The sequence below is a fragment of the Chroicocephalus ridibundus genome, chromosome Z (genome assembly GCF_963924245.1).
Source record: "Chroicocephalus ridibundus chromosome Z, bChrRid1.1, whole genome shotgun sequence".
NCBI lineage: Eukaryota > Metazoa > Chordata > Aves > Charadriiformes > Laridae > Chroicocephalus > Chroicocephalus ridibundus.
This window is the reverse complement of record NC_086316.1, coordinates 18,780,426-18,806,371: the sequence shown is the minus strand read 5'-3', so window position 1 is coordinate 18,806,371 and position 25,946 is coordinate 18,780,426. Positions and strand designations below refer to the sequence as shown.

Here is a 25,946-nt window from a genome sequence, read left to right as displayed (position 1 = left end):
AATTTTTCAAAACAGATTTAAGGACTACAGTAATGGCTTTATGAAGAGTCTTCTACTTAAAGGTTGGTATAAAAGACAGCACAAACTTGCTTGAACACACAAAGGTATGCAGAATTCAAATGGTTACTACTTGGAATATGGCAAAAAGATGGCTGCACAGCACAAAATTTCTAACACTACTTCAGTTTGAGACCACAATTACTGGTGAAAACTAGGCACAGGTCATTTAGGAATCGTCAGAAGACACACACACACACAAAAAAAAAAATCAAACCCCAAATGCCAAATGATCATTTTAATTCAATTTACAGACAATGTTTCTAACAGATGTCTGTTTTTGTACTAGGTAGAAAAATAAATTAAAAGACACAGAAATATTTGAATGTTTGAGAAAGATGACATAAAGTCAGGGAACTTTTGAATTGCTCTGATTCCACTAGGACAGAAGAGGAACAAGCGAGGATCAAATGCATGAACGGTCATTTAAGACAATGTAATGAAAAAGTTGCAAAGAGAGGTAATTTTGCAAGACTTGATTTTATAATTTAGTCGGATCTCTAAGCCAGTCTGTGGGACTCCCTTTCTGTGTTTCCAGTTTGTTCCCCGGTAAGAGGATGCTTAACCATCCTCTCAAAAACTTCAGTGTGAAGGAATTACATGAACATACACAAAAAATATTCAAGGTATGCAAACTCAATTATTAACTGAAGTAAACTGTACAACTCGTGTGATGATTGTACAGCTGGGAAGATTGTACAGTTTGGGATTTTTGGGGCAATTTACAAACCTCAGGTTATTAGAACTACTGACCGTGGCATGAATTTACTGGTCTTCCTCCATGAAAATGCATTTACGGATCGAGGATGAGCCAAATAAACAAATGAAAAATCAACTTCTTTTGCTTGTTTTTCTGAACTTGTGCCGGGTGGTGCTACGGCTGACCGCCAGCTGTCTGTGTTGTACCATACTTTCACAAGACAATCATCCTGAGGAAAGAAAAAGAGACAGTAAATAAGACTACCTTGTGTAAGAATATGATGCGCTTCAAGTACTTCTGGGTATGTCTCCTCAGTTTTCATTTTTCTCTTAAGTAAAATACTTTTCTGATGACAGAAAGTCAGTTCAGTAAAGAGAACTTTAAAACCTGTTCATAAAGAAAACACAGTAGCAGAGCTTTCTTTTAATCTCTCTTGCCATTACTAGCTTGGATTAAATTTTGCTTCTTCTGATTAGCTGCCAATTTTTAACCACAAAAATGCAAGCTGCATTGGCTTGAGCTGGTATTCAAATGTTAATACAACTTACTGTACTTTGACAGAAATCCCCCAAAACCCCCACACACAGACTCAAATGTTAGGAATACAAACAAAGGGTAAAGATGACATCTCAAAAATCAAGCTCAGTACTGCTCAGCCTGCTTTTCTTAGATATGCACATACATAAACTGAAAAAGTCATGTCCCTAATGTCCTTGTTCTTATGCCTTTAAGGACCAGATAAATTAATCTGGATCTAGATTTGCAAGTTGTTAATCAGCTATTAAATATGACTGGTACTGAAATATTGTATTAACCTGGGTATGCTTAACATGACCCTATTAGCAGGAGGGGGAGGTTGTTTTGCTGACCAGCATCTTCTCTCATAAAAAATTCAACAAAGAAAGCAGACACAGGAACAAAGATGCATTTTAGAGCATCTTAGAGCAACAAAGATTCTACAATCAGGTAATTAACTTAGTCATTTATGGTAAAAAAATCTGTTATTAATATTCCTACTTACTTAGTAATTTTTCCTACTTATTTAGTAATTGCGCTTTGCCTGAGTTTATAATGTAAGTTAAAACAACAGGAGATAAGACATTCCAGTCAAAATCTCTGCAAGGATATTATCACTATTCAAGCTATATGCTGATTAATTTCTTTTTCCACAATTCAATCATATTATAAGATTAGAATCCATAAAAAATTGACTTTTAAAATAAATATTAAATCCCCCTTCTTACTAACAGCTGGTATAGTGATGCGTGTTCAATTTAGGATGAGAATAATGTTAATAACACACTAATATTTTAGTGTTTGCTAAGCAGCCAAGGACTTTTCAGCTTCTCATACTGGCCTGCCAACAAGAGGGCAGGAGGGACTCAGGAAGCTGAGAGGGAACTCATGTGGGACAGATGACCCCTACTGGAGAAAGGGATGTCCCATACCATATGACGTCATGCTCAGCGTATAAAGCTGGGCGAAGAAGGAAGGGGGGCACATTCAGAGCTATGGCATTTGTCTTCCCAAGTAACTGTTATGCATGATGGAGCCCTGCTGTCCTGGAGATAGCTGAACACCTGACTGCCCATGGAAAGTGGTGAATGAATTCCTTCTTTTGCTTTACCTATTAAACTGTCTTAATCTCAACTCACGAGTTTTCTCACTTTTACTCTTCCAACTCTCTCCACCATCCCAGCTGGGGTAAGTGAGTGAGCGTCTGTGTGGGGCTTAGTTGCTGGGGTTAAATATCATGAAATACATATAGTATATATTGCCAGCAATGATATAACACTTTTTTTTTTTGCTAAAACCTGATTTCAAACAATTTTATAACTAATAGTTATCTTAAACATGACTGGAGTAACTCCCCTTTCAGCCAGTAAATGGCTAAAGACTTCACAGAACATACAGCAAGCAATTTGACACCCCAAAGAAGAAAAACAAGAATGGACCATGAGAACTTGTGACTTTGTATAGTTTATCATCAAGAAAGTCTGGTATTTCACTTCATGTGTTGGAAACTAGTCAACTGGAATATAGTTTACCTAGATTATTTTACAGATTTGTTATATCTTTGTCTCTTCCTTAAAGATAGCAAATGCCTTAAAAGTTAGTCTCCTAAGCAAGTATAGTGATCTGAAATGGCAAGCTTTAGAGGAAGAACCAAATACCTCCAACTAAGCAAGATGTGTGTTACTCAGCTGTTCTTGATGCACACTACTGAATCACAAAAATATGCATGAACACTACATTTTAAAAGCAAGACTCATTTACAGACTGAACCATCCTTGAATCTTTGTGCTTTGCGCATGTATTAAGGGACGTTATGATCCAAACAGCAAGAGTGAAGTTCCACATACTGCTACTACAAATCAAACACTGTTCTAACCAATCTTTATGTGTACATACTAATTTTTCACTCATGTTTCCAAATCAGACTAGGCCAAACCGCACAACTGTCTTTCATTCTTAATCTGAAACTCATTCTGTTAGGTTAATACTGTTGCGGATTCTGTGACACTTAAACTGGGTTTTCACTAATCTCAGCAATTGTGTTGTCCCTATTAACCTTACATACTAACATTTTGTTTCCTTTTTAATGGTTCTGCAGTCTCTGATGGGTTCTTTAGTTGGCAGTACAAACTGGATGCCTACCTGCATCTGTTAATCTGTGTTAAAACTGCTTATACTGTTAAATTTTCTGTGTTTTTTTTTTAAATAGTAATCTGTTTTGTCACCACAATCTACTTTGATAATCTCATAAATTCTCACAAGACAGGTCTGGACATTCTTATTGGAACTTTTTGACAAGTGTCAATGTGACTCTCTTCTCAAATGAAGACAATAGCATTATTCGCAGAAAACAACTACTCATTTCACATCCCTTAAGAAGTAATGCAAATTCTCATATGGATTTGTCACACTTTTTCACAGGATTCTCTACACTACATTGATTTTTTTCTGCTTTGACTTGTTAGGTTATTATTCTCTTACAAAACCTGAACAACAAGATTTGTGGTACAAATAAAAGATTAGTTAGTGTTTCAGGAAGTGAAACGATATGACAGTGACATTTTGCTTTAATGTTTTTGCTTATGTTGCCAAGGGGTTTTATTGCTTTTTCTGATAAACCACTCAATGCTGAGCACATAGAACTAATCTGTAAGATTGGCCACAAACACTGACATTAACTATGTGCAAACGTACCTGTGGAGGAGAATGTTAATTCTATGTACACACAAATAGGCATACAGACACATTTACACAAAAAAGATATCAAAGAGCTATTTTGGATCAATGGTGTTACAATAATAGTAAAGTATTGAATATATTTTCTCACTAGAAGGATATCCAACAATGAACTCATCCACAAATCTCCCCCATTCCCTGAAACTCTTCTTTATCTCATGTCTTATAATTTGGTACTGATTAAAAATGGGTATTTTAAAATAGTAAGCAGCAAATATTTGTTGCGTTGCCCCCCGATCTACCTTTCTCACAAATTCTTATTTACCAAAATGTAAAGATGCATAGAGGGATTACTGGAAATACTATGCAAAAAATATAAAAAATAAATTTTTCATTAAAAAGCCTTGATATTTTTTTAAAATGTGTGTTTGCTTTAATAGCTTGTCTGAATTAGTACAAAACAAGTTAGAAGAAAATGCTTACCTTTCCAGCAGTAGCAAAAAACTCCCCATCTGGCGAGAATTTCATTAATGAAACTTGAGAAGCAGTTCTATGAAATAAAGACAATGAAAAGTAGAAAATAAGTTTCAAGAACATTTTCAGAACTCTGAACAGTTTTTTTCCCCTTGAACTCATGAAAGTGTTTTAATTCTCATATGCAAGTATCCATTGGATTATGTGAAACAACTTAAGCTTTAACAAAGTCCAGAAGGACTAGGAGGTAAAATTGAGTGCAACACATGGTTGTCGTGTTGCACAAGAAAAACAGAAAATCACAAAGCTGCAGCTTAGGATGTTACAATATCCAATATTCAAAAAAAACATAAAAGAAAACAATGCTAAAAGATTAAACTGTATGCAGATATGCTCTACTTCCACTTTTTTCTGCTGTCCCATATTATCTTCCATCTTATCTGAAAGACATCTCAGTTTTTCATACTTCCTACAGTTGTAAATCAAGAAAACAATGAGACATAAAAAGAATACTGTAGTTAAGAAATATCTGAAAGTAGTTTTTACATTAATGGTCACACTGCTAAAAGATGCCACACCAAAATAATCTAAATCTAAGTATGCGGTTTGTTTTTGTTGTGTTTTACTTTCATTGGAAATACTAATAAATGAGCTTCTTTTACGGGTTTTTACGCACTGAACTATTGCTTAAGTGACAGGCTTACTAATGGCAACAAGGACATACAAGAACTTATTTGTGCAGCACAAGTATAGTGCACATTTTAATCTTGAATTTATTAGACATTAATAACAAGTTGTAAGGCCTAACTTTAAAGAAGGATTAAGTTAGCCATCAGGCCAACAAAAGCATGATGCATTTAGTGTGCGCAATAACAACAGCAAGTCAATTACAAAAGCTATGCATTAAAGAAAGTAAATTTTCACATAGGTGGAAAGCGGCATTCTCCTAGAAGAGACAATATGAAGACACTTGGGAACACCTCCTTCAGACACTAAAAATCATTCTAGCAAAGGGCAGTACTGCAAAATCACTATGTTGCAAACTTCTCCTCAAGAAAAAAACTATTCTAAATCTAACTGAAGCACAAATGCCAGAAGACATGCTGGCATAGAAGCTCAACTGACAAAGCAAGTTCTGTTGACCCTTTCCATGACGTGCTAGTTCAAAGAACACAATGCTTTACAATCTCTCCTCCACAAATGAGTTTAAAAGAGAGAAACTGATGGAGAGCTATGAAGACTTGAAGCTATGAAGTAAGGTTTATGACACAAATGCAAAACATATTACTGAAGGGACAGAGGAAAAGCATTCTATCTACAGGCTGACTCCTTTTATTAGTCTGAGAAATGAGTGTCTAAAATATTCATAAATTGAGTAAGTCTTCAACTTCTTTTATTTAGAAAGTCCATTGAATTCCAAGGAAAAATTTTCAGTTGTCATCTGGATGATCTTGGGATTTTAAACACAACCTTGATTAAAGTTAGAAAGTACAAAGAAAAAGGACCAACTGAAGGATTAAAAAAGGGTTTTTTCAGGTACATCGAAGGAACTACCCAACTAACGCTAAGCGCTTCATAAAGAATAATTTCAAGCGAGTCTGTCCAGCCAGCTCCTTCAGGAGACCTCTTTAAGGAGGCTGACATATGGTACACCGGTCCCATGTGAACAGTGCACCTGACATCTTCCTATGGCAGGAAGGACCATGATTTAAATTGTCTTATAAACTGAAGTGCTAAACTAAAACACTTCTGAATGTATCAATACAGACAAAGATTAAAATGATTAATCAACATGAATACAAGAAGAGCATTTAGAGATGCAGAAAAACAGAACACATCCATCTTTGCATGACTGTTCCAAATACCCAGAATAAACACAGAAAAAGTAAAAGGTGTGTGAAAGTGCGGAGAAGTGTGAGGAGGAAAGAAAGGTGGACATAGAAGGAAGTTTATTTTAATCAATCCTGTAAGCACAATAGTTTTCAAACACGCAGCTTTCACCTTACTTCTTGTACAAGCAACAAAGTCTACTGGGATAATCTCAATAGTAGCCTTCCCTAGTGTTCAATATAATTGAAGAGTGGCCTAAGAACATAAACTACCCCAAAAACAATTACACTTGATCTTGTAAGAAGAAAGAAATGTCACATATTCAAGGGAAATATGATTCAAACTTATCACATATCAGTAACATCTATCAAGTAACAGTATAGAATAGGATTTCACTGAACTACACAATTTCATCTGAAAAGTATGAATCAGCAAGGAAAAAGGAATTACTTGTCTTTAAATGAGGTTCTTACTTGCATTGCCAGATACATTTCCATTCTCCAAGTCCAACATCTGTTCTTTCAGTATTGTCATTGTCAGAAGGGTTTTCCAAAGGAGCATTGGACCAAAGCTGAAGACAACTGGAACCAGTCAAAAGGCGAGTACCTAAAACAAGTATTTATAACAATGTAACTACAAAACAACTAGCTAAATATAGACTTTTATAAAAAGAGAGAAAAACTCCACACTTTTGCAAAGCTGAAACTGCAGAACAAAACATGCCAGATATTATCCAAACACCTTTTCTATAGCAAGTCACTATAACAGCAGTGTGCCTTCTACACATTCCCCTACATAGATACAGATGGTGTCAATAAGGGTCAAGAAGATATTCTCATATAAGACATTTTGATTTGAGTATCTACAGTTCAAATAGTGAAAATTAATCAAATTTTCAAAGTAGTTGTTCTCTAAAAGAAACACCTAGAGCTACTGACAATGTCCCTCTTTCACAACAAATACTAACCATTTAAGCCACGGTTTTACACATTAGATATTGGTGAGATTAGGATAACCAAATAAGACCATACAGATGCACTAAATATTTTGTCTGTCCTGTAAAAAGTGACAAAAGGTAGATTTCACTCCACTTTGGTGTTCTCTATCATGCTAGGACAAAACAAAAATCTTTTCCCTGTCCCCTCAAACCAGTGAAATCTAAATAAAAAAATTAGTTGCAGTATCAAATAGTTAGATGTTTCTGTTATTCTGTTCTTACCTGTGGGATCCCACGTTAGATTATGTGCTATGGCTTCCAGTAAGATTTGAGCGTTCTTCTGCCACTGATAATGTAATGTCTGAAATTTTAAGTATTCACAAATATTAGCATTAAAATGCTTCTTTCCCCTTTTATAATAGAAATAGTACAACTTCACTGCACTCTCCAACTTTTATGAAGGATGTGTTTAAAAATATATTACTGCTTATCCAATAAAAATGGATTAATTCTGATTTTTAAACAAAAGAGCTTTCCATTAATCTCACTGTACAAATAGAAGTTTCTAACTTCTTATTTTAAAAATATAGCTTGAAAAAAATTCAGTACATAAAATCATCATCAGAATCTGTCTTTTTTTTTTAAAGGGAAGTCCAATTTGGGGGGTAAAAATATTTCCCCAATATTTGGGGGGAAAAAAAAAAGATATCTCAAAAATGAAATACGCTAAATGCACCTGGTGTTTGATATCAGTAATACTGTTGAATTAAAGGATTTCAATAAGGCCAAGATAACACACATAATACTTCCCCCCCCCCCCTTTTTTTTTTTAAATATACTACAGGATAGTCAACTATCTTCGGATTTTGCATCATTACTTCATTCACTGGCGCAAGCTGGGGATTAAATTCACAAAATATATATCTGGTCTGTTTTTATAACAGGATGCAAAGTGCTGATGCTTTGAATTATGAAAGAAACTGAAATTATTACTGGAAACAATAATGAAAGACAACAGGGTTTTTTTTCCTAATTCACAAGCACATTTTTAAAGTAATCAACCTCCACTCAATAGATGTGAAAGTTAAAATATAACAACTAAATCTTTCAGAAGTTTGGTAGACAACAGTCAGAAGTACCTGCAGATAAGGATCTAAATGAAATATTTCTGAAGCTGGTTTTTGTTTGGGTTTTGCTTTTTTTTAGATCCTAAACATTCTAGTAAATGGAAGACAAACTTAACCTAAATATGCTGGAAATTATTGCATGCAGGTTAACTGCAAGAATGAAATAACAGAATATTTCTTCAATTATAAATATTTGAAAGCAAACTATAGGCGGAGAGTGCTTCCTCTATTGCTTACAGTTCCTACACTAACTTCAAAGTTTCAAGGTAAGTGTAATGTTTACCGATACAGAAAAACACTCAGGATGAATTCAACAGCTCCAATGATCAAAAAAGACCACAGTACTTCTAATAAGTTAATACGAGCATAGGAAGTCACATTTTACTATTATTTTATTCCACTGTTTTCCAGTAGTATAAATTATTATATATATATATATATTCAATACTAGCTATTTAATTAATATATAAAATAACACTGATTTACAAGTATATCAAGAACCATATGACTGAGCTGGTTAGTATAAAGAAGGGAATCCACTATATGGCCATATAAAACAAATCATTAATACAAATGCAGAGGCCAAACCCCTGAAGAGGGAGACAGAAGCTCCTTGAGCAATTGCTATCAAAGCCCTCATATCGTCAGTGACTTTAATTAGAGTCTAATGCTTCTAATGATAAAAGTAATCCTCTCCATGTAAGAAGCATGGTTAAATAACTTGCTCTAAATCATACTATTAGCCAGAAATTAAGATTCTGGCTCCTAATTCACTAAACTGCTGTCACCGAAACGAAGCCATGCTATCAAGAGAATAAGTATTTTTCTTATTCACCATTATAACACTGAAGTATAAGCATTCAGTCAGATATTCTAAAAAGGCCATAGACTTTTTGAAACTATTACAGATTTGACCAAGAGCATACAGTTTCATAAACCAAAGTTAAAATAAGAACTGTAAAACACATCAGGACATAAAGGCTACACAAGGTGGTTCAAAAAGGAATTCCTATTCAATGGCTATCTCTTTGGAGAACACAGGCATGCACGTCTTTTTGGGTTCTGGCATATTTCAGTTATGAATTTTAAAGTTAGATAAATCAGTAATATGAAGCACTATAGTAAAACCAATTTTTATTAAAACTATTTCAAATAACATGTCTCTGCCCTCCTCCTACCATTTTCACTTCCCAAGGACCATCTTATCTTTCAATTTTATTCCAGCATTAAAAGAAGACATCAAAGAAATCTTCAACTTTAAAGCAAAACAGAAAAATTAGTCAGGCTTTATAACTGAGTAAATGAATTAAGGACTGATGAATTACTTACATTATGATGACTGCTGTTCTGCTTCAAAAGGCTAACGGGCTCAAAGATACAAATCACATTTCCGTAAGAAGCTGCAATCTAAAGCAATTTATATTTATATGTATGTAAACAAATAAAGAAACAAGTTATAGAACAAACAAGAATAAAATGCAAGTTTTTTATTTTACTTTTAACCCTCCTTGTAGGTAAATTTGAAGCTAACATCCTTTCAATTTCCCTTTCAATTACGGAAAAATAGTATCTAGCAAAAATCATGAAGCACGTGTTGATGATAATAAAAATTATTTACACATTAGTCCTGCTAAAATACTGAGAGTAAAGGTGGACATGAGCTTTTTAATTTTAATCAGATCTCTAATCAATATTCTTTTGACATTAAATTAGGTAAACACTCAAAGGAGTCTTCTGAGTTCACATTCTCAGAAATGGAACCAATATTGGTTCAGGATACTTTTGTGGACTTCTCTGGCATAAGAACACGCTACGCTATAAAAAGTAAATTCAGAAGACACAAGCTAAGTAAGCTAAACACCCAATGCAGAGAACTGCAGAACAGAAGAACTACTAAATGCTAATGTAAAATACTTCAAAAAAAAGTTGCAGTACGGTCAGCTTTAACTGGTATTTCAAAGACTTATTCCATCAGTGGTACCAGCTACCCCAATCTTGCATTGAGACAAAATTAAGAGTACTTTATCTCAAGATATGTCTATGAAAGACTTAAAGAAAGGCTTAAAAGACTTGTTAAGAAGAGCCAAAACAAACCAAATGGATGTTAAAGACCTTAGGCAGACAGCCCAACAGAGCCGTTAAAGGCATTGCCTAAAACTACCCTGAAATACAGATTTACAAAAATGAAGGAGTTTGCATAGGTCATTCATAACGGACATCCCTCATTCTGAGGTGATGCTTGGTGTCATAAGGAGGATATCTACAGTTCTGTTATGCTGTAATAGTCAATTTCCTATTTCTGTGAAATTCTGGCTCAGAAAGCATCCACAGTTTTCTTTTAAGAACACTGAAGTCAGAGTCACTTTATACAATACATTTTGTTTTCGGTATCAGTCATAACAACTTTAAGAAAAAAAGCGCTGAACTGTCATACCTAAGTTGTTAGTATTATTTACAGATCCATTAATTACAGATGCACACTATCTGTACCAATGTACAGATCCATACAGATCCTAAAATCCATAGATCCGTACCTTCAAGAGAAACCCTCTGCATTTAAAAAAACAGATAGTTAAATACATTTCTGTAATGTGAACAACCCAAACATCAGCCTGACCCAAAAATGCCAAGAATAATTTTGCCACAGTTGCAAAATGCCTGAAGAAGCTTTTTCCCTTACATGTCAGACTAATATTTGCCCTCTAATTCTCTTTAACTACCTGACTCTTCTTCTCATAATTCCATTCCACAGCCAAATAGCAAGAAGTTTATATAAACTCATATTGATTAGATTTTTCCTTTTTTCCAAGTCTGGACAGTACTTCCGTTTTTATTGTTTTGTGGGTTTTGAACACAAACTGAGATTAGCATGACAAAATGTTAAACAGTTAAACAATTAGTGTCCAGTGCAACTGCTACCTCCTGAAAATTCCCACAGGCTTCCACAATGACACAGCCACTCTGGCTAGTCCTCACTGAGCAGCATGGCGCCAAAAAGAATAACGCAAATTTGTGCTGAAGACTACCACAATACTCACCCAGACGTCAACCAAATACCTAGTGCAGTCTTGAGTCCTGTTATTAGAAGTAAGATGTGCAGAGAAACCTTACTGAGTTGTAAGAGAGAGATTATAGTCATCCCTAATGATAGACAGTGAGCGCACCCTCAGCAAGTCTGCAGATGACACAGAGATGAGTGGTGCAGCTGATTCACTAGAGGGAAGGGATGCCAGCTAGAGGGACCTTGGTAGGCTTGAGGAATAGGCCCATGTGAACCCCATGAAGTTCAACAAGGACAAGTGCAAGGTCCTGCGCCTTGCACAATCCCCAGTATCAATATAGACTAGGGGAATGAACGGACCGAGAGCAGTCCTGCGGAAAAGGGGAGATACTGGTGGATGAAAAACTGAACATGAGCTGGCAATGTGCACTTGCAGCCCAGAAAGCCAATCATATCCTGCGCTGCATCAAATAGCATGGTGGACACCAGGGTGAGTGAGGTGATTCTGCCCCTCTGCTCCACTCTGGTGAGACCCCACCTGGAGTACTGCATCCAGCTCTGGAGTCCTCAATACAAAAAAGACATGCTTCTGTTGGAGCGGGTCCAGAGGAGGGCCACAACAATGATCAGAGGGCTGGAGCACCTCTGCTATGAGGACAGGCTGAGAGAGTTGGGGTTGTTCAGCCTGAAGAACAGAAGGCTCCGGGGGCACCTTATCGCAGCCTTTCAATACTTAAAGGGGTCTTACATGAAAGATTGAGAAAGACTTTTTTACCAGGGCTTGTAGCAATAGGACAAGAGGTAATGGTTTTAAACAAAAAGAAAGTAGATTTAGATTGGACACAAGGAAGAATTTTTTTTATGATCAGGATGGTGAGACACTGGAAGAGGCTACCCAGAGAGGTTGTAGATGCACCATCCCTGGAACCATTCAAGGTCAGGATAGGGTTTTGAGCAACATGATCTAGTGATAGATGTCCCTGCCCATAACAGGGGGGGTGGGGATTTGTCTAGATCATCTTTAAAGGCCCTTTCCAACCCAAACTATTCTATGACTCCATAATTCTTGCACCGCCATATAAGAATAAAGTATCAGTCCTTGGGGAAGCAACTTTGACCACTCTCACCACTTTGTCCAAATTAAGAATACAACTGGCAGCATCAGGTAATAATTTTATGGAGTTTCAGTATAATCCAAACATTTTCTTGATACACTTATAGTTTTCTCCACCAGGCCTCCATATTGCATAGAAATCCCCAACATTTTTCTCATTCATCAAAAGGCCTGTAACTCTTACTAAGTTATCACTTACTACCAAACAGCAGACTTACTGGTTTTACTTGCCAATTTTCTACAGGCAACCTGTTAGCATGTAAACTAAATTAAATTTTTAATTAGTACCTACATTTTTCTTTGACATCAGCAAAATAGTTTGTTTCATAAAGAAAACTCTTCATATACATTGTAACACTGCAGTCACCAGCCATGATGCAAACAACTTTGATTAAACATTACAAATGATCTGAAGCTAGGACCATCTTTTTGTACTCTATTATCTATTTGTACAAGCCAAACCACAAAAACAAATTTTTGTCAGGTCATCATTAAAAGTTTTGACCTTAATTCTTATGTTCGCTAGATGAATTGGAAAAAGGCTTGTAGCTTATATTGTGTGGGAGAAGATCAAGTACTGTACCCACTTACAAATAAATTGCTGATTACCAAGTTGCCTACAACCAGAGGCAGAAGACTGGATTCAGTTGCCTAAGATTAAATTATCCTGTTTCAGGAACTAGTCCTTGCAAATCCATGCGAGACTTTAAAAAGGCTTTTTTTTATATATATGTATACAAACACATACAAACATATGTAAATATAAACATATACACACATGCTTTCTTGGGATGATTAAAAATTTTCATCCATTTTCTTCCTCTCATCTCATTCTTGGAGACAGAGAATTAAGCTTATCTCCAAAACTAGACTAGGAAGAGAAAAGATGGTGCCATGTTCCCCCCACCCTTGAAAGCCAAGGGAGAGGTGGGTCATACATGAACTTCTAAGCTACTGCTACTTCAAAGTAGCTTCACAAGGCACTAGCTTCCCAATAAACTAGAATTAGATTCAGGGGGCAAGGATGGAGAAAAAATTCAACTCGTTACTTTTGTAACAAGAAAATAACGCTCTTACAAACCAATCCTGTCATCCAAAGGGAGAAAGATGGAGATCCTTCAAAGACAGTAAAGGCGAGCTATTATTAAGAAAATGCTGGATAGCAGTTCTCCATAAAGTAAAAAATTAAAAAGGTACATAATTCATAAACTACATATTATAACTAGATGCTTTCTAGAAAGGTTCAAAATTGCAGCCTAAATAAGCTAAATTATTTGCACTCTGGTTCTTCGTACAGATTTTAAACAATAAAGAATAATACGGACGTAAACTGAAGAGAGATCTGTGTGTCAATACTGATGTAGAAGCTGTAAGAAGAGATTCCGTCCTTGCAACAGTGAACCGGAAATGCATTGATCAGTCCGGTCCATAAATAGATTCCTAACCATTCACTGCTGAAATACTTTCAGCACCCTGCAAATACCTCTATAGCCTAACTCCTAACAGCAAACAACACCAACTGTCAGAATCAAAATGATTACACAGGTCTACTTAAGAAACAAAAAAATTTTAAAGCTTGATCTAAGTTTGATCATTTGATATATTCATCTGTGTTAATTTACACTTCAAGAACAGTTTGTCATTTAAATGCATGCAGAACTGCTGTTGTGCAGTCAAGATGACCTTGCAAATTTGCAGAAAAATTTTACAAGATTAACTGTGATATGTGATCCGCATGTGTAATTCACCATCTGTTAACACACAGCCAGTGAACTCAAAAAAACTTTCTAGTTAACAGCAGCCAATGGAGACCCACATGCAATCTTTATGGCTACAAGGTACCAGAGACAGAGGAGAACGTTTCCTCATTTTCATTTATGTTCATTTATGTTAGTGAATGGTATTCACTACCATTGCAGGTGTTCATCACTCAAACATTAAAAAGCATGAACAGAGAGCGCCTGGGGATCACCATCGTAGACTTCACATGTAAACACGAACTGGTTTCCATGCAGAAGTCTCATCTCAAGATGGACACCAGAATGTAACTAAAGCACTCAGCAGCTCATAAGGCTTGTACTGATGAGCAGAAGGCTCACATTACCTCCTTACTAGGACAGACTTAAAGAAAGCAACAAAAAAACCCTTAGGTGAGCCAATCTGTACCCAGACACGGTTCCTACTGTGTCTGTGAATAGCTTAAGCACGCTGTGGTATCCCAATGAATAAAGTTACCTGGTTGTTTTTGTTTGGTTTTGGTTTTTTTTGTTGTTGTTTTTTTTTTTTTTTTTTTTTTTTTACTGTGATAGAACAAATAAGAAAGACCTCTGTAAAAAGGACTTGAAACATCGTAGTGTCTAAAATACAAGATTTCTGATCCAGTTTACCTACATAAGAGAATGAAAAGCTGAGAATTCAAGAAAGCAAAACCATGTCCCAAAGCAGCTTTAAGCCTTTATGAATTGCTTGAAAGCGATGTCATTTTTCCAGATGACCTGAAAGTGATTTTTGTGGAAGCACTCAGTTGGTGCCACACACTAACATCTCAAAGCATGTTGATGACACACCCAGTAGTGTGAAGCCACAGCGAATAAATTACCTTTGCTTCCACCTTACTCATTTTAGTCAAATTCTTGCTATCTCCTCTACGCAGCCCTGCGTGTATCTGTATCTTCCTGTGCAGCCCTACATATCTTCTACAAACTCATATCTATGGTTACTATTTCACATTCACTGTGCTGCTTTCCACAAATAAAGACATGAAGCAATTGGCCATTTTACTATTCGCTCTTGTGTATTTGCTTTAACTTGCAAGTATCCATGCTCTCAAGGAGGTGCTTAACGTGACATTGACAGAATATTACTAGAAACGCTGTTTTACGTACCTTCCCCTGTTGCATTGAACAGTCCACACATCCCACCTGAATGTTTCCATGTTTTGCTCCAGGAATTATCTGTAATCTTTCAAAGTCAGTCCCCAATACCACAATATCACATCCTGATGCATACGCCTAGAAAAAGAAATAATAATAATATTTAATATTTAATAATAATATTTAAAATTAATAAAAAAGAAATAATAATTAAGTAAAGCTTTAGCTATTTTTGGCATATCAGTGAAGTAAGAAACAGCATAGCCCGTGTACCCTATCCAAGCAGAACATTATGGAGAGAAGTATAGACGTATTTGCAGAGATCAAACAGATGTCTACCTTTTAAATCAAGCAACAGAAGTGGCAAATTACCATCCCTCCATGCTTAGAAATGCATCACAACACTTGCATAACAAACAGTGGTTCAAGATAGAAGAGGCAAAAAAGACGGGAGTTATGAAATCATCTAAGAGAAAGGAAAAAGCATGAAGAACAAAGTTCATGCAAAGTAGGAAAAAGTTACATATTTTCTAGACTGAGGACAGAGGCATTTAAAAATAAATTTTTGAAAAGGGGGAACAGAACTGAGGAGCTAAAATGATACAAAGCATTTACTAAGGAATTTAGTAAAGGAAAAATGCAAGGGGGTAACAGAATGAAGCTTAGTTACCAAAAAGCAAAGCTGTGCTTTCAGACTTGTTGAGTCTCCTGTTATTTGCATTCCATTGATTAATTTGATTTTTTCTTAAACTTATATTGTCACTAAGTAATTTGATATATCTAGCACATTCACAAAGCCAACTGATTGAGTACTGCAATGTCAAAATTTCTTCCTATTTTTATGCAAGTTTTATTAGAAACTGAGCACAGAATAAAATGGAGAGAAAGACTGAACACTGAGGAAACTTGTGGAAACAATAGTGAGCAGAATCATCCAATAAGCGTAAGAATATAGCATTCAAGGATGAAAGTCCTAGAACAAGGAATGAACATCTATTAAAATGTTAAAGCCAGGAAGCAGCAACAAAATTAAGAGCACAAAAAATAGTGTTCTCTTAGAGTGCAAGAGAACAGTAACAGGGCCAAAAAGCCATTTTAGTTGGCCAAAAGATTCAAGAACAGAACAGTCTCACAAAAGCCGCAAACAGAAGATTTCCGTATACTGATATAAATGATCATGCCTTACAACCAACCCTACCAATTTCTCATATATTAAGTAAAACCACTTTTGACTTGAAAGAAAAAAAGCAGTAATATTGAATGTTAGATTTACAAATGTGAAATCTGAGGATCATGTTTCCAGGCATTTCACATGAAAGAGTACTTTTAGCCAAGCCTGACCTAGACTAACATACCATTACATACATTGAAATAAATTTTAAAAATATGGATATTTTGGTCAAAAGACAATTTTCCCTACAAAGGGTTTGGTGATATTTCACAAAATAAACCTACCCAGAAGACTGTGATCAACATTCTCAGCCAATATTCAGCTATTCCTTTCCAACCAGCAGATGAGAAGCCATCCTTAAAATAACCTGATAATTGAAAATTCTGTCCAGAATGCTTCTGCAGACTAAATATAACCATATATTTGTTTATGATCACTTATTATTGGCCAGCTTTTTCAGCCCTTTCCTGACCTGTCCCCTCTTCAGCTTCAAGAAGAGGTTTAAGCAGTGTAATTCCTCCTGTCAAAAGAGCAGCATTTATTACAAATTGACATATTAAACCACAGGCTCCAAAGCCTCATTTAAAACTCATTCCAAAAGAGGAGATTGAGTCCTACTCTTTGTTCAAATGTTAAAGTGATTATTTTGATACCGCAATTACATGAACTTTGGACCTGTTCCTCAGACAACATTTTTTTCTTTAGTTAAAAACCATCTCACCTGGTGACTCACCCTAGTCCACCAGGCAAAGGTTATTCAGAAGTACCATATATACAATTTTTCCCAAAGCCATTCTGTTGAATATAGTGTTCCACATGGAAGCAATTTTAAGGAAGGGAAAAAAAAAAAAAAAAAAAGAAAAAGTGCTTCACTTTAAAGACAGAACATGGCTTTATTAAAATCGTCTTTAAAAGACTGAAGTGCCAAAAACTGTATGAAGACCACCTGCTCTTCTGTATGCCCCTCTAGGCCTCATCAGCACCTCACAGACTTACTAGAATAGATTTCTCCCATCTGGTTCTCTCCATTTCTAGCTTCACAGGCAAGCCTGAGATCACGTAGTGTCACAAAACCACAGTATTTCCACCACGGTGAGCAAGCACCAGCATATGCAGTAACACATACCATTAGCAGTCATCCTAAAGTTCATAAACTAACCATTTAAATGGGATCAAGAACTTGACCAGTTTTAACATACCGAAAAAAAAAAATAAAAATCACAGAATGGTTAGAGTTGGAAGGGACCTTGAAGATCATCTAGTTTCAACCCCCCCTGCCATGGGCAGGGACACCTCCCACTAGACCACGCTGCTCAAATTCCCATCCAAACCTCCAGGGATGGGGCACCTACAACCTCTCTGGACAACCTGTTCCAGTGTCTCACCACCCTCATAGTGAAAAATTTACTCCTGATATCTAATCTGAACCTACTGTCTTCTAGTTTGAGGAAATTACCCCTCATCCTATCACCACATGCCCTTGTAAAAAGTCCCTCCCTATCTTTCCTGTAGGCCCCCGTTAGGTACTGGTAGGCCGCTATAATGTCTCCCCGGAGTTCTCTTCTCCCAGTTGAACAACCCCAACTCTCTCAGCCTGTCCTCATAGCAGAGGCGCTCCAGCCCTCTGATCATTGTTGTGGCCCTCCTCTGGACCTGCTCCAACAGGTCGACGTCCTTCTTGCATCTTGAATCCTGAGTACACTTGGCATTTTGCACTGGAAGAACTCTAAAGTAACTATCAAATACTACACACTGGACCCTTTAGGAACGGCTACATTCATCAATGTATCAGGACGAAGGACTTAAAATAGTATCAGAAATCAGGCTATCTCCTGCTGCCGCAGGCTGTGCTGGACAGCAGTAGCTCAAAGAGGTATGCAAACATCCTAGACTTGCTGTTTCATGAAAATGTTCCCTTTATGAATATAAATTCTTGTCCGAGAGTTATAGCTCCTCCTCCCTTTTGCTATATTTAAACATGGCTATTATTTTATGTTTAATACTCATTTCCTGCCCAACTTCATATGCTGTGTGTTTAAAAAAAAAGAAAGGTTGTCAAATTGGGGATGAACTTTCTGAAGGGGAATTGGGGAATATCTTCTTATCCTAGCAGTTCTCAGTTCTAACAATTAATTAGAAGTGCACTTGTAAGAAACCAGACCAGGGTGGGGGTGAGAGAAGTGTTCTTTTAAAATCCGATCCTTGGAAGAAAAATATAGTCATCCCATCCTTACATTGTGGTAATTCTCCACATTACCTGAAAAAAAATTGCATTTGGGGAAAAAAGAATCACTTCTGACATCAGCCTATTCAGATGGATTAGATCATACTTGTTCACATTGACTTCCCAATCCCCAATAAACTGTAGAACCACTGACTAGCTCATAAGCCTGTAGAGCTGATCTGTCCTCAAAGAGGTAGGAAGGGGGGAAAAAAAAAGCATTTTCAAAGAGTTTCCAAATATAACTACAGCCAAGCAGAAGGATGACGACTTGGAAGTTATTTTGGACATTTAGTCAATGTTCGCCTGCAGGAGAACCACAATTTCAAAGACAAAAGGCATGGGATGCAGAGGGGAAGGAAGCTATATATTTCAGAGAAAAAAAGTGTCTGAATAGAAGGTACCTAAGGTGTCTGGCAATGAAACTGCAGCAGGCTCCCTTTCCTACTGTTGCCTACCATCCCAATCCCATTATGCTTCACACTGACCAGACACTTTGGAAGGGAAGCTTTAGGGTTCCCCACCTCCTAAGGTGTCCTTCCTTTGGTTTTTTGCCGTCCCCACTGCAACTCATCCATTAGACTGTCTCTGTGCAGAGAAGTCACATCCTCATACAAACTCCCTGGAACCCAGACTCCTGTTCTGAATGAAGTTTCTAAGCAGTAGTATCCCATGAAGACATTTTTCTAAAACAAGAGTACAAAACTAACTCCTGGACTAATTTTACAGTTACATTTTTTCATCTCAGAAAATTGCATGAGGTATTTCAGCATAGTATAACAGAAGTCAGTACTCAGGATTAAGGGATACTTTCTGTACCATAACAGTCTCTCAGATATAACAGAAATGAATTCTGCCCACCACTCAACTTTATCTGCCTTCTACTGCAAGACTTGTCCACAATAGTTCACGTCACTCATTTTCATTTTGACAGAAGCTACTGAGATTGCATTTTTATGAGCTATTGAAACTAAGAAAAAAAGGTAATTCAAGTGTTCTATTAAGTGTAGGGCAAGAAGCAATTTCAGAGCATAAGCATTTCTCATATCTATACTCTTGTCTATATCACCTGGTCTTTGAGGGGGGGAGGGGGCACAAAATGCTGCCATACAGTTCAACTAGGAAAGAATTCCTAAATAATTATTTTTAAAAAATAATAAAACCCTTAGATGCCATTTTAAAGCAAGCAGAGCCTCTAAATCTGATTTTGGCAAGCCATAAAAGCCTTTCACCTTATGAATGTCCTAGAATATTTACAAGAAAGTTGTCTTTGCACAATGGGACAAGTAGATGATGTTGACATTATCATGTTCTTGGAATGTTTATTAAACAATGCTTTGTTCTTCTTTTACACGAATAAACAAGGTAGAACTAGTTCAAGCTGCATGAACATAGATTTCACTAGCTGTTGACACAACAAAACAAACCTGAAATTAGGAAGTGAAAGATGATTCAGGCCTGTGAAAATAAACGTGATTTTGCATGTGGTACAGGGGTTTCACACAATTTCTACCCATTCTTTTAAACAGATTTCAGCTTTTACTTCTAAAATCATATTTCTTTGGAAAATATTAACAGATATGTTGACAATAACAGTGCTTTAAAAGCATGTCAGTTTTAATAGAAAGTAGTTCATATAATTGTCTATACTATTTCCTTTCTTTCTAAACTGAAAGCCTGACATATACAACTCAGAGAATGGTATGGGCAAATTAGACTCCACTCTCAACAGAAGAAAAGCAAATGAACAGGGGTCTTGACCTCTTACTTAGCACAGCACCTCTAAAGTAGTTATTTCCCTTTATACTCAACCCTCTTTATATATTTCTTCCATGTACTGCCATACAAAGTTTTTACTATAGTTTCTGCTACAGCTACATAAGGAGTGACACGTTATCTTGCACAAACTTTATTTAACCTACATCTCTTAAATGAAGGGCACAAGTACACACACCATAAATTGCCAGCTATTATCCACAGGTGAACGTGGTAGTATGTGTGTGCACACATTTGCATTTATAAAGTAATTTATATATATATATAACACATGCAATATATGGGATGAACATACACACTAGAAAGATAATGCAAAACTCCGTGCTGGCCCGAGGTCATACAGAACCACCCAGCCGAAGCAGGCCAAGGGACTACACTTAACAGTTCACTGTAACTTTTCTGGAAATGTTCTCTTCCCGCTATAGCTATACTGGAAGCTTACGGGTTCAACAACCCACACTATCTTTTGCTTCTTTTGTTTTGCAACTGATTCAGTTACTGTATCCGAGGTAATCCTCAAGCCAGGTCGAGGCCATTTTTACCACTGATGGGTCTCAAGGGTTCTTATGTCCCTTGCAAATGAAATGAAGCAAGCCCCGAAGGTCAGGATGCCAAGGCTCACAACCAAATTGACCAAATAAAAGATTTTATCTGAATTCTATAATAGCTGAATAACATTTCTACCACTTGTTTGAAAGTGGAAGTTTACAACAGGTATTTTTATGACCTCTACAACCATTATACCTTAGGGAAGATTCATTTTGCCGTTTAAGAAAAAAAAAAAAAGGCGCTATTTCAAGGAAAAACACTGTTGACTATGAATCAAAACTTATTAACAAAAAAATAGAAAAACCTGTGTTTTTTAAATACAGCTGTTTCTTCTGCTGGATTGAGCACATAAACATAATACATTCTCAGTCTGCGAGGGCTAAATGCTGCTTAAATGCAACACAAATAGGCACAGGCAGAAGAGGAATATTTCCTTATGTCTTACTCCTTTTATTCCCCCCACCCCATTCAGTTCCTCTTCTAAGAAAAATACACCACAAAAGTCATTCTTATGAAAAGTAAAGACAAAAAGTAAAGGCAAATAAATTTATTAAGTGGGTGATACTGCAGTAACTTCTGTATTTCTCTCCTTTGCACAGAATGGTCAAAATAAAAAAGAACAGCCACCATGAATCACGTGGTACCTTTCTGAATTACTCTATTAAAAAAAAGATATCTGATCCACGCAAACTTACATTTGCACTATTATTTTAGCATGGTCTCTCCCCACCCCCCTTATCAAAACTTACTCTGGTCTAAGTATTACATCTAAATATTTTATTTAAAAAAAATATTTCTTTCATTACAAAGATTAATTAAATTTAATAAATATTCTTTCATCATCCTTGGAAAAAACTCCAGCCTTCTAATCTATCAAAAGTACTTGAACTAATATACTTCTTTAAGTGGCAAATTGATTGGCCATGCACTTAGAACCAAATCTCAGTGAAACTGCACTTTCCATTGAAATATAAAGAGGTCTTATCCTTTTTTTTTTTTTTTAGATTAATTCAGTTCAAAAAACAATTCATTTCTTAGTTCAGAATAGGCTAACTGGAACACAGAGGAAAAAAAAAAAGAAGTATCAAAAAGTTTTCCTTTCCTTTTTCTAAATCATAATCAAGAAGCAGGAGTAAACAGTGTAACTTCTTGGGTGACTCTTGCGAACAGTCAGTTAATTTTCTTGACTATAGATATGCATGGAATTCTAAATATAAAGAAAATGTTAAGTATTTTCTAGACAGAGAAGTAACAATTTTATTGAGCCACAGAATCTATTTTTATTTATAAAAAAATTACAAAGCTGGAAATCTTTATATCAAAGAATTTTACAAAGATGGAAACCTTTACATCACAACCCAGTATCTTCAGAAAATTCAGTGTGGTCTTGACCAAACTGATCCAAAAAAACCACATTTTCCAAGTGCTTTTCAACTTAACATTTGAAGTTCACAGTTTTGTCAATCATGCAAAGTAAGTCCCAAGTCCAGGGTGAATTTAGTTACACACAGAGAGGAAATCTGTCCAGAAAAGATTCTGGTTGCATTGAAAGAAACCATGCAATTTATCTTTCTCTCCCAAATTTTCACCCTTACAAACAAGCGCTCTTTTGTGACTTCCATTACCAGTCTTGGCACTTGTGCTTGTAAAGTTGCTATTGCTCACAGTGATTATTGTTTTTTCCTCCTCTTCTGATACTTGGAAAAAAAGGAAAAAAAATATTACAGAAGTAGAACTGAACAAGTAAAAATGCAAAAAACCAACCAATCACAAAAGTTGTATCAATGCTCATTACCGAATAACTTAAAATACAATTTTCGTAATAACTAGTAGAACAGTATCCAATGTGATATGTCCATGAACTCATTAAACAAATGCTTTTTTACTAAATATTTCAGAGGTGAAAACAACAAAAGAAAGCAAAGGATGTACTCCACTGTGGGCAAGTACATGAAAAATAATTAGATTTCAAGAGAAGCACACTGACAATAAGCAATTAAATTCTGACTTCTGAGGGCCGAATTCTCATTCATTTTGTGTACCATATGTTATTACTGCCTGCTTTCAGTGGATAAATAACAGGCATGCTTCTTATGGTATCTTGATGCTTATGAGTCTTTTTCTATATATAAATAAGAGACGTGCCAAAAACTCTATCAATGTTCTCTCCAAGGAAGCTCATGCTCCAGTTCACACTTCACATCCTAGAAAAAGAAGGCCTGAACAACAAACCTGCACGCGACTAGGACAAGTACGTCAAATACCATCTTAAAACAGAACTGCACATGTTCAAAAAGGTGCATGCAATTCAGTGGGTACAGGCACTTTTCAACTAGTTTCACTTCCAATTTTTCAGAGTTTAGGAGAAGAATCTGTTATTTTTACCTTAGAACTGTAATATTTTGAAACTTTTCACCTTAAGTATTCAGTACAGCATATCAGACAATACTCTGAACAATGCCATATCCAAAAAAATCAAGGTATTAAAGACAAAGTTCTTTGGCCAGACAAAGGTAACTCACCCCACCTGCACAGTACATAACCCTGAAATATCAGCTTCTATATAGAAGTTCTCAGCCATGAAAACTGGAAACAGAAGGTTGCTGAGATACGTTTTATTCCCATTTCTAAGATATCATTCAAGAGCATTTATACTTATTAATGCTTATATAATGACTTCAGATATGGGAAAATTGTCCATTTTTCTTGTTGGATTTTCTGAAGGTTAAGTCCACCATTGCTTTCCAAAAAGGCAGAAATCAGTTTCAGTACCTTTCACTTAATCCTTCTGAGCAACCTCATGAACTCAACAAAGCATTATAAAATGAGTAACAGCAACACCAACAAAGAAAAAACCCACAACAAAACTAAACCAAACCAAAACTAACACCAAACCTGAAGCAGTCGAGGATATTTCTGCTCCCCATTTTAAATCTGAGGAAAAGAAATCCATTAATAACCTTCTTGGTAAAAGCAAGATGAATTCATCCGTAGGAAACATTGTTACTATATTTATGTCAAAACAGCTCTTGCAAAAAAGAGATCATAGAAACAGTTACTGAAAAGTGCACTTCCCAATCATTCCTTTCTCCCGAAAGAGAGATTCTTACTCTTCTCATCCATTGCGGAGCTCTAACACTTTTGATAAGTTAGGCTGTAACAAGCAGAGAACACCTTGGTGACACTGATAACTTGATTTCCCTCAAAAAATAATGATATTAAAATGTGAAACTTACGAGAACACACTTCAAAAGCTTACTAGCATTTTCCTGTAAAGCAAACCTCCTTGTCTCTTACCAAATGGTTTCCCATCACTGGTGGGTCTTTAATATTTCTGGGTATGTAAAATCAGAAAGTTAGGCACAGTTGGAATGTGAAGTCCCAATCACTGTTGTTTAAGAAACCTTCCAACATGAACTTCTTCAGAGGAATTTTTTGTTGGAAGCGAGGACATCACAGGACAAGACTGCAGATAAAGGGACTTTGCAAAGCCAGCCTAGCTCTGGGGAAGCAGCTCTGGGGTGGTGCTTCACTCTGAACACTGCCTGTTCCCCACCTTTCCAAGCACTAAGGGGAGCAACGAGGAGCCAGCTGAATACAACTGCGTACACCAGACGGGACAGAAAAAAATAAGTTTCTTAATTTTTGCATTTCTATCATTCCCCTATAAACTTAAAACCAGGCTATGCTGTCACTACGGGCGGCCAGAAAAGGTAAGGTTAAAAATACTCAAACATGGTGCACTGAGAAACTTTACTGTGTCTTATTTCATTCCTCTTCAACCAAAAACGCAAGGCAGGAAGGGTATATTTCTGAGGGAGGGTGGGAAGAAAGGCAGGACAACAGAAGTCTGTTTACAAAACAAAAGTGAAAGGGAGGAAAACAAACACTAATAAAGGGCTTTAGCCTTTACGACGTACTGCGAGTGTTTTTTCTCCACTCCAAGTATAAACACCGACAGGGAATTCAAAAATGGTTCTAAAAATCTTAACGCTAAGGCACGGTGTTTCAAGATCCTCTTCAACTATGACCAGGAAAGGTTTTAATCACACCTCGGACCGAAGGCGAGCGCTGAAATTCCCGTTCCCAGCCCGCCGCGCGTCCCGCCTGACGTTTATGTAATCTTTTACCAAAGCCACCATATTCCTGCGTTGGGCAAACCCGGCTGCCAGCGCCGCCCGCCTCCGCCGGTCCCCGCCGACCACCGCGCTCGCCCCCGGGGCCCCCTCCCTCCCTGCCTCGCTCCGAACACCGCCCGCACCGGCCCGGCCGGCCCCCGGCACCTCGGGGCTGGCGAACCACCGCCTCCCCGGGAAAGTTCTGCACGGACCCCGGGCCGCGGGCGGGCCGCGGGCAGGTGCGCCGCAGGCCTTTCAGGGAAGCTCTCCCCCGGCGGCGACCAGTGCCGCTACCAGCCCTGCTCCAGGAGTCGGCGGCCGCCGCCGCGCCTGACGCAGCCGCTTTAAGCGCCGGGGAGCCCGGCGCAGGGGCCCGGCGGCGGACTCACCGTGAAGGGCTGGTCATGCAGGCTCCCCACGGAGAAGCAGTTGTCCCCGGGGTTCACCGCCCCCGTCAGCACCTGGTGCAGGTTCATGGCGAGGAGGTGTAGGGGAGGCGCCGCCGGCCCCTGCCGCTCGGCCGCCCCACGTCCCGCGGGCGGCAGAGGAGGAGGCGGCGGCGGCGGCGGCGGCGGCACATACTGCGGGGCGGGGCGGGGCGGGGCCGGGCCGGGCCGGGCCGGGCCGGGGGGGGCGGGGCACGGAGGTGCAGCGCCCCCTGCCGGCGACCTCCGCCGCCCGCCCAGCGGCCGCGCCGCGCCCGCGCCGCGAACTCTCGCGAGAGCCGGGCTGCGACCGCCTCCCCCCTCCCCCCCCGGCGCCTGGCCCCTCCCGAGGCCCCTCAGGGCCACTGGGGTGGGCGGTGG

At 37.7% G+C, this 25,946-nt stretch overlaps 1 protein-coding gene across 11 annotated transcripts in view; it reads right to left on the bottom strand.

Annotated features, from left to right (window-relative positions):
- The window catches only part of DMXL1 (Dmx like 1), an 85,224-nt gene extending 59,503 nt beyond the window's left edge, over window positions 1–25,721 (bottom strand). For 10 of the 11 annotated variants that reach the window (XR_010069172.1, XM_063321075.1, XM_063321077.1 and 7 more), the window contains exons 1-7: window positions 25,530–25,721; window positions 15,318–15,443; window positions 9,647–9,724; window positions 7,473–7,551; window positions 6,727–6,859; window positions 4,433–4,499; window positions 811–986 (exon numbers count right to left, since the gene is read on the bottom strand). Coding sequence is in view for 10 of the 11 variants with exons in the window: in XM_063321075.1 (XP_063177145.1) it covers window positions 811–986; window positions 4,433–4,499; window positions 6,727–6,859; window positions 7,473–7,551; window positions 9,647–9,724; window positions 15,318–15,443; window positions 25,530–25,616 (746 nt within the window). In the remaining variant the exon portion in view is untranslated. Of the gene's footprint in view, window positions 1–810; window positions 987–4,432; window positions 4,500–6,726; window positions 6,860–7,472; window positions 7,552–9,646; window positions 9,725–15,317; window positions 15,444–25,529 lie in introns of those variants that run through there. The other variant, XM_063321084.1, reaches the window with a different exon arrangement.
- Window positions 25,722–25,946: the final 225 nt, after the last annotated feature.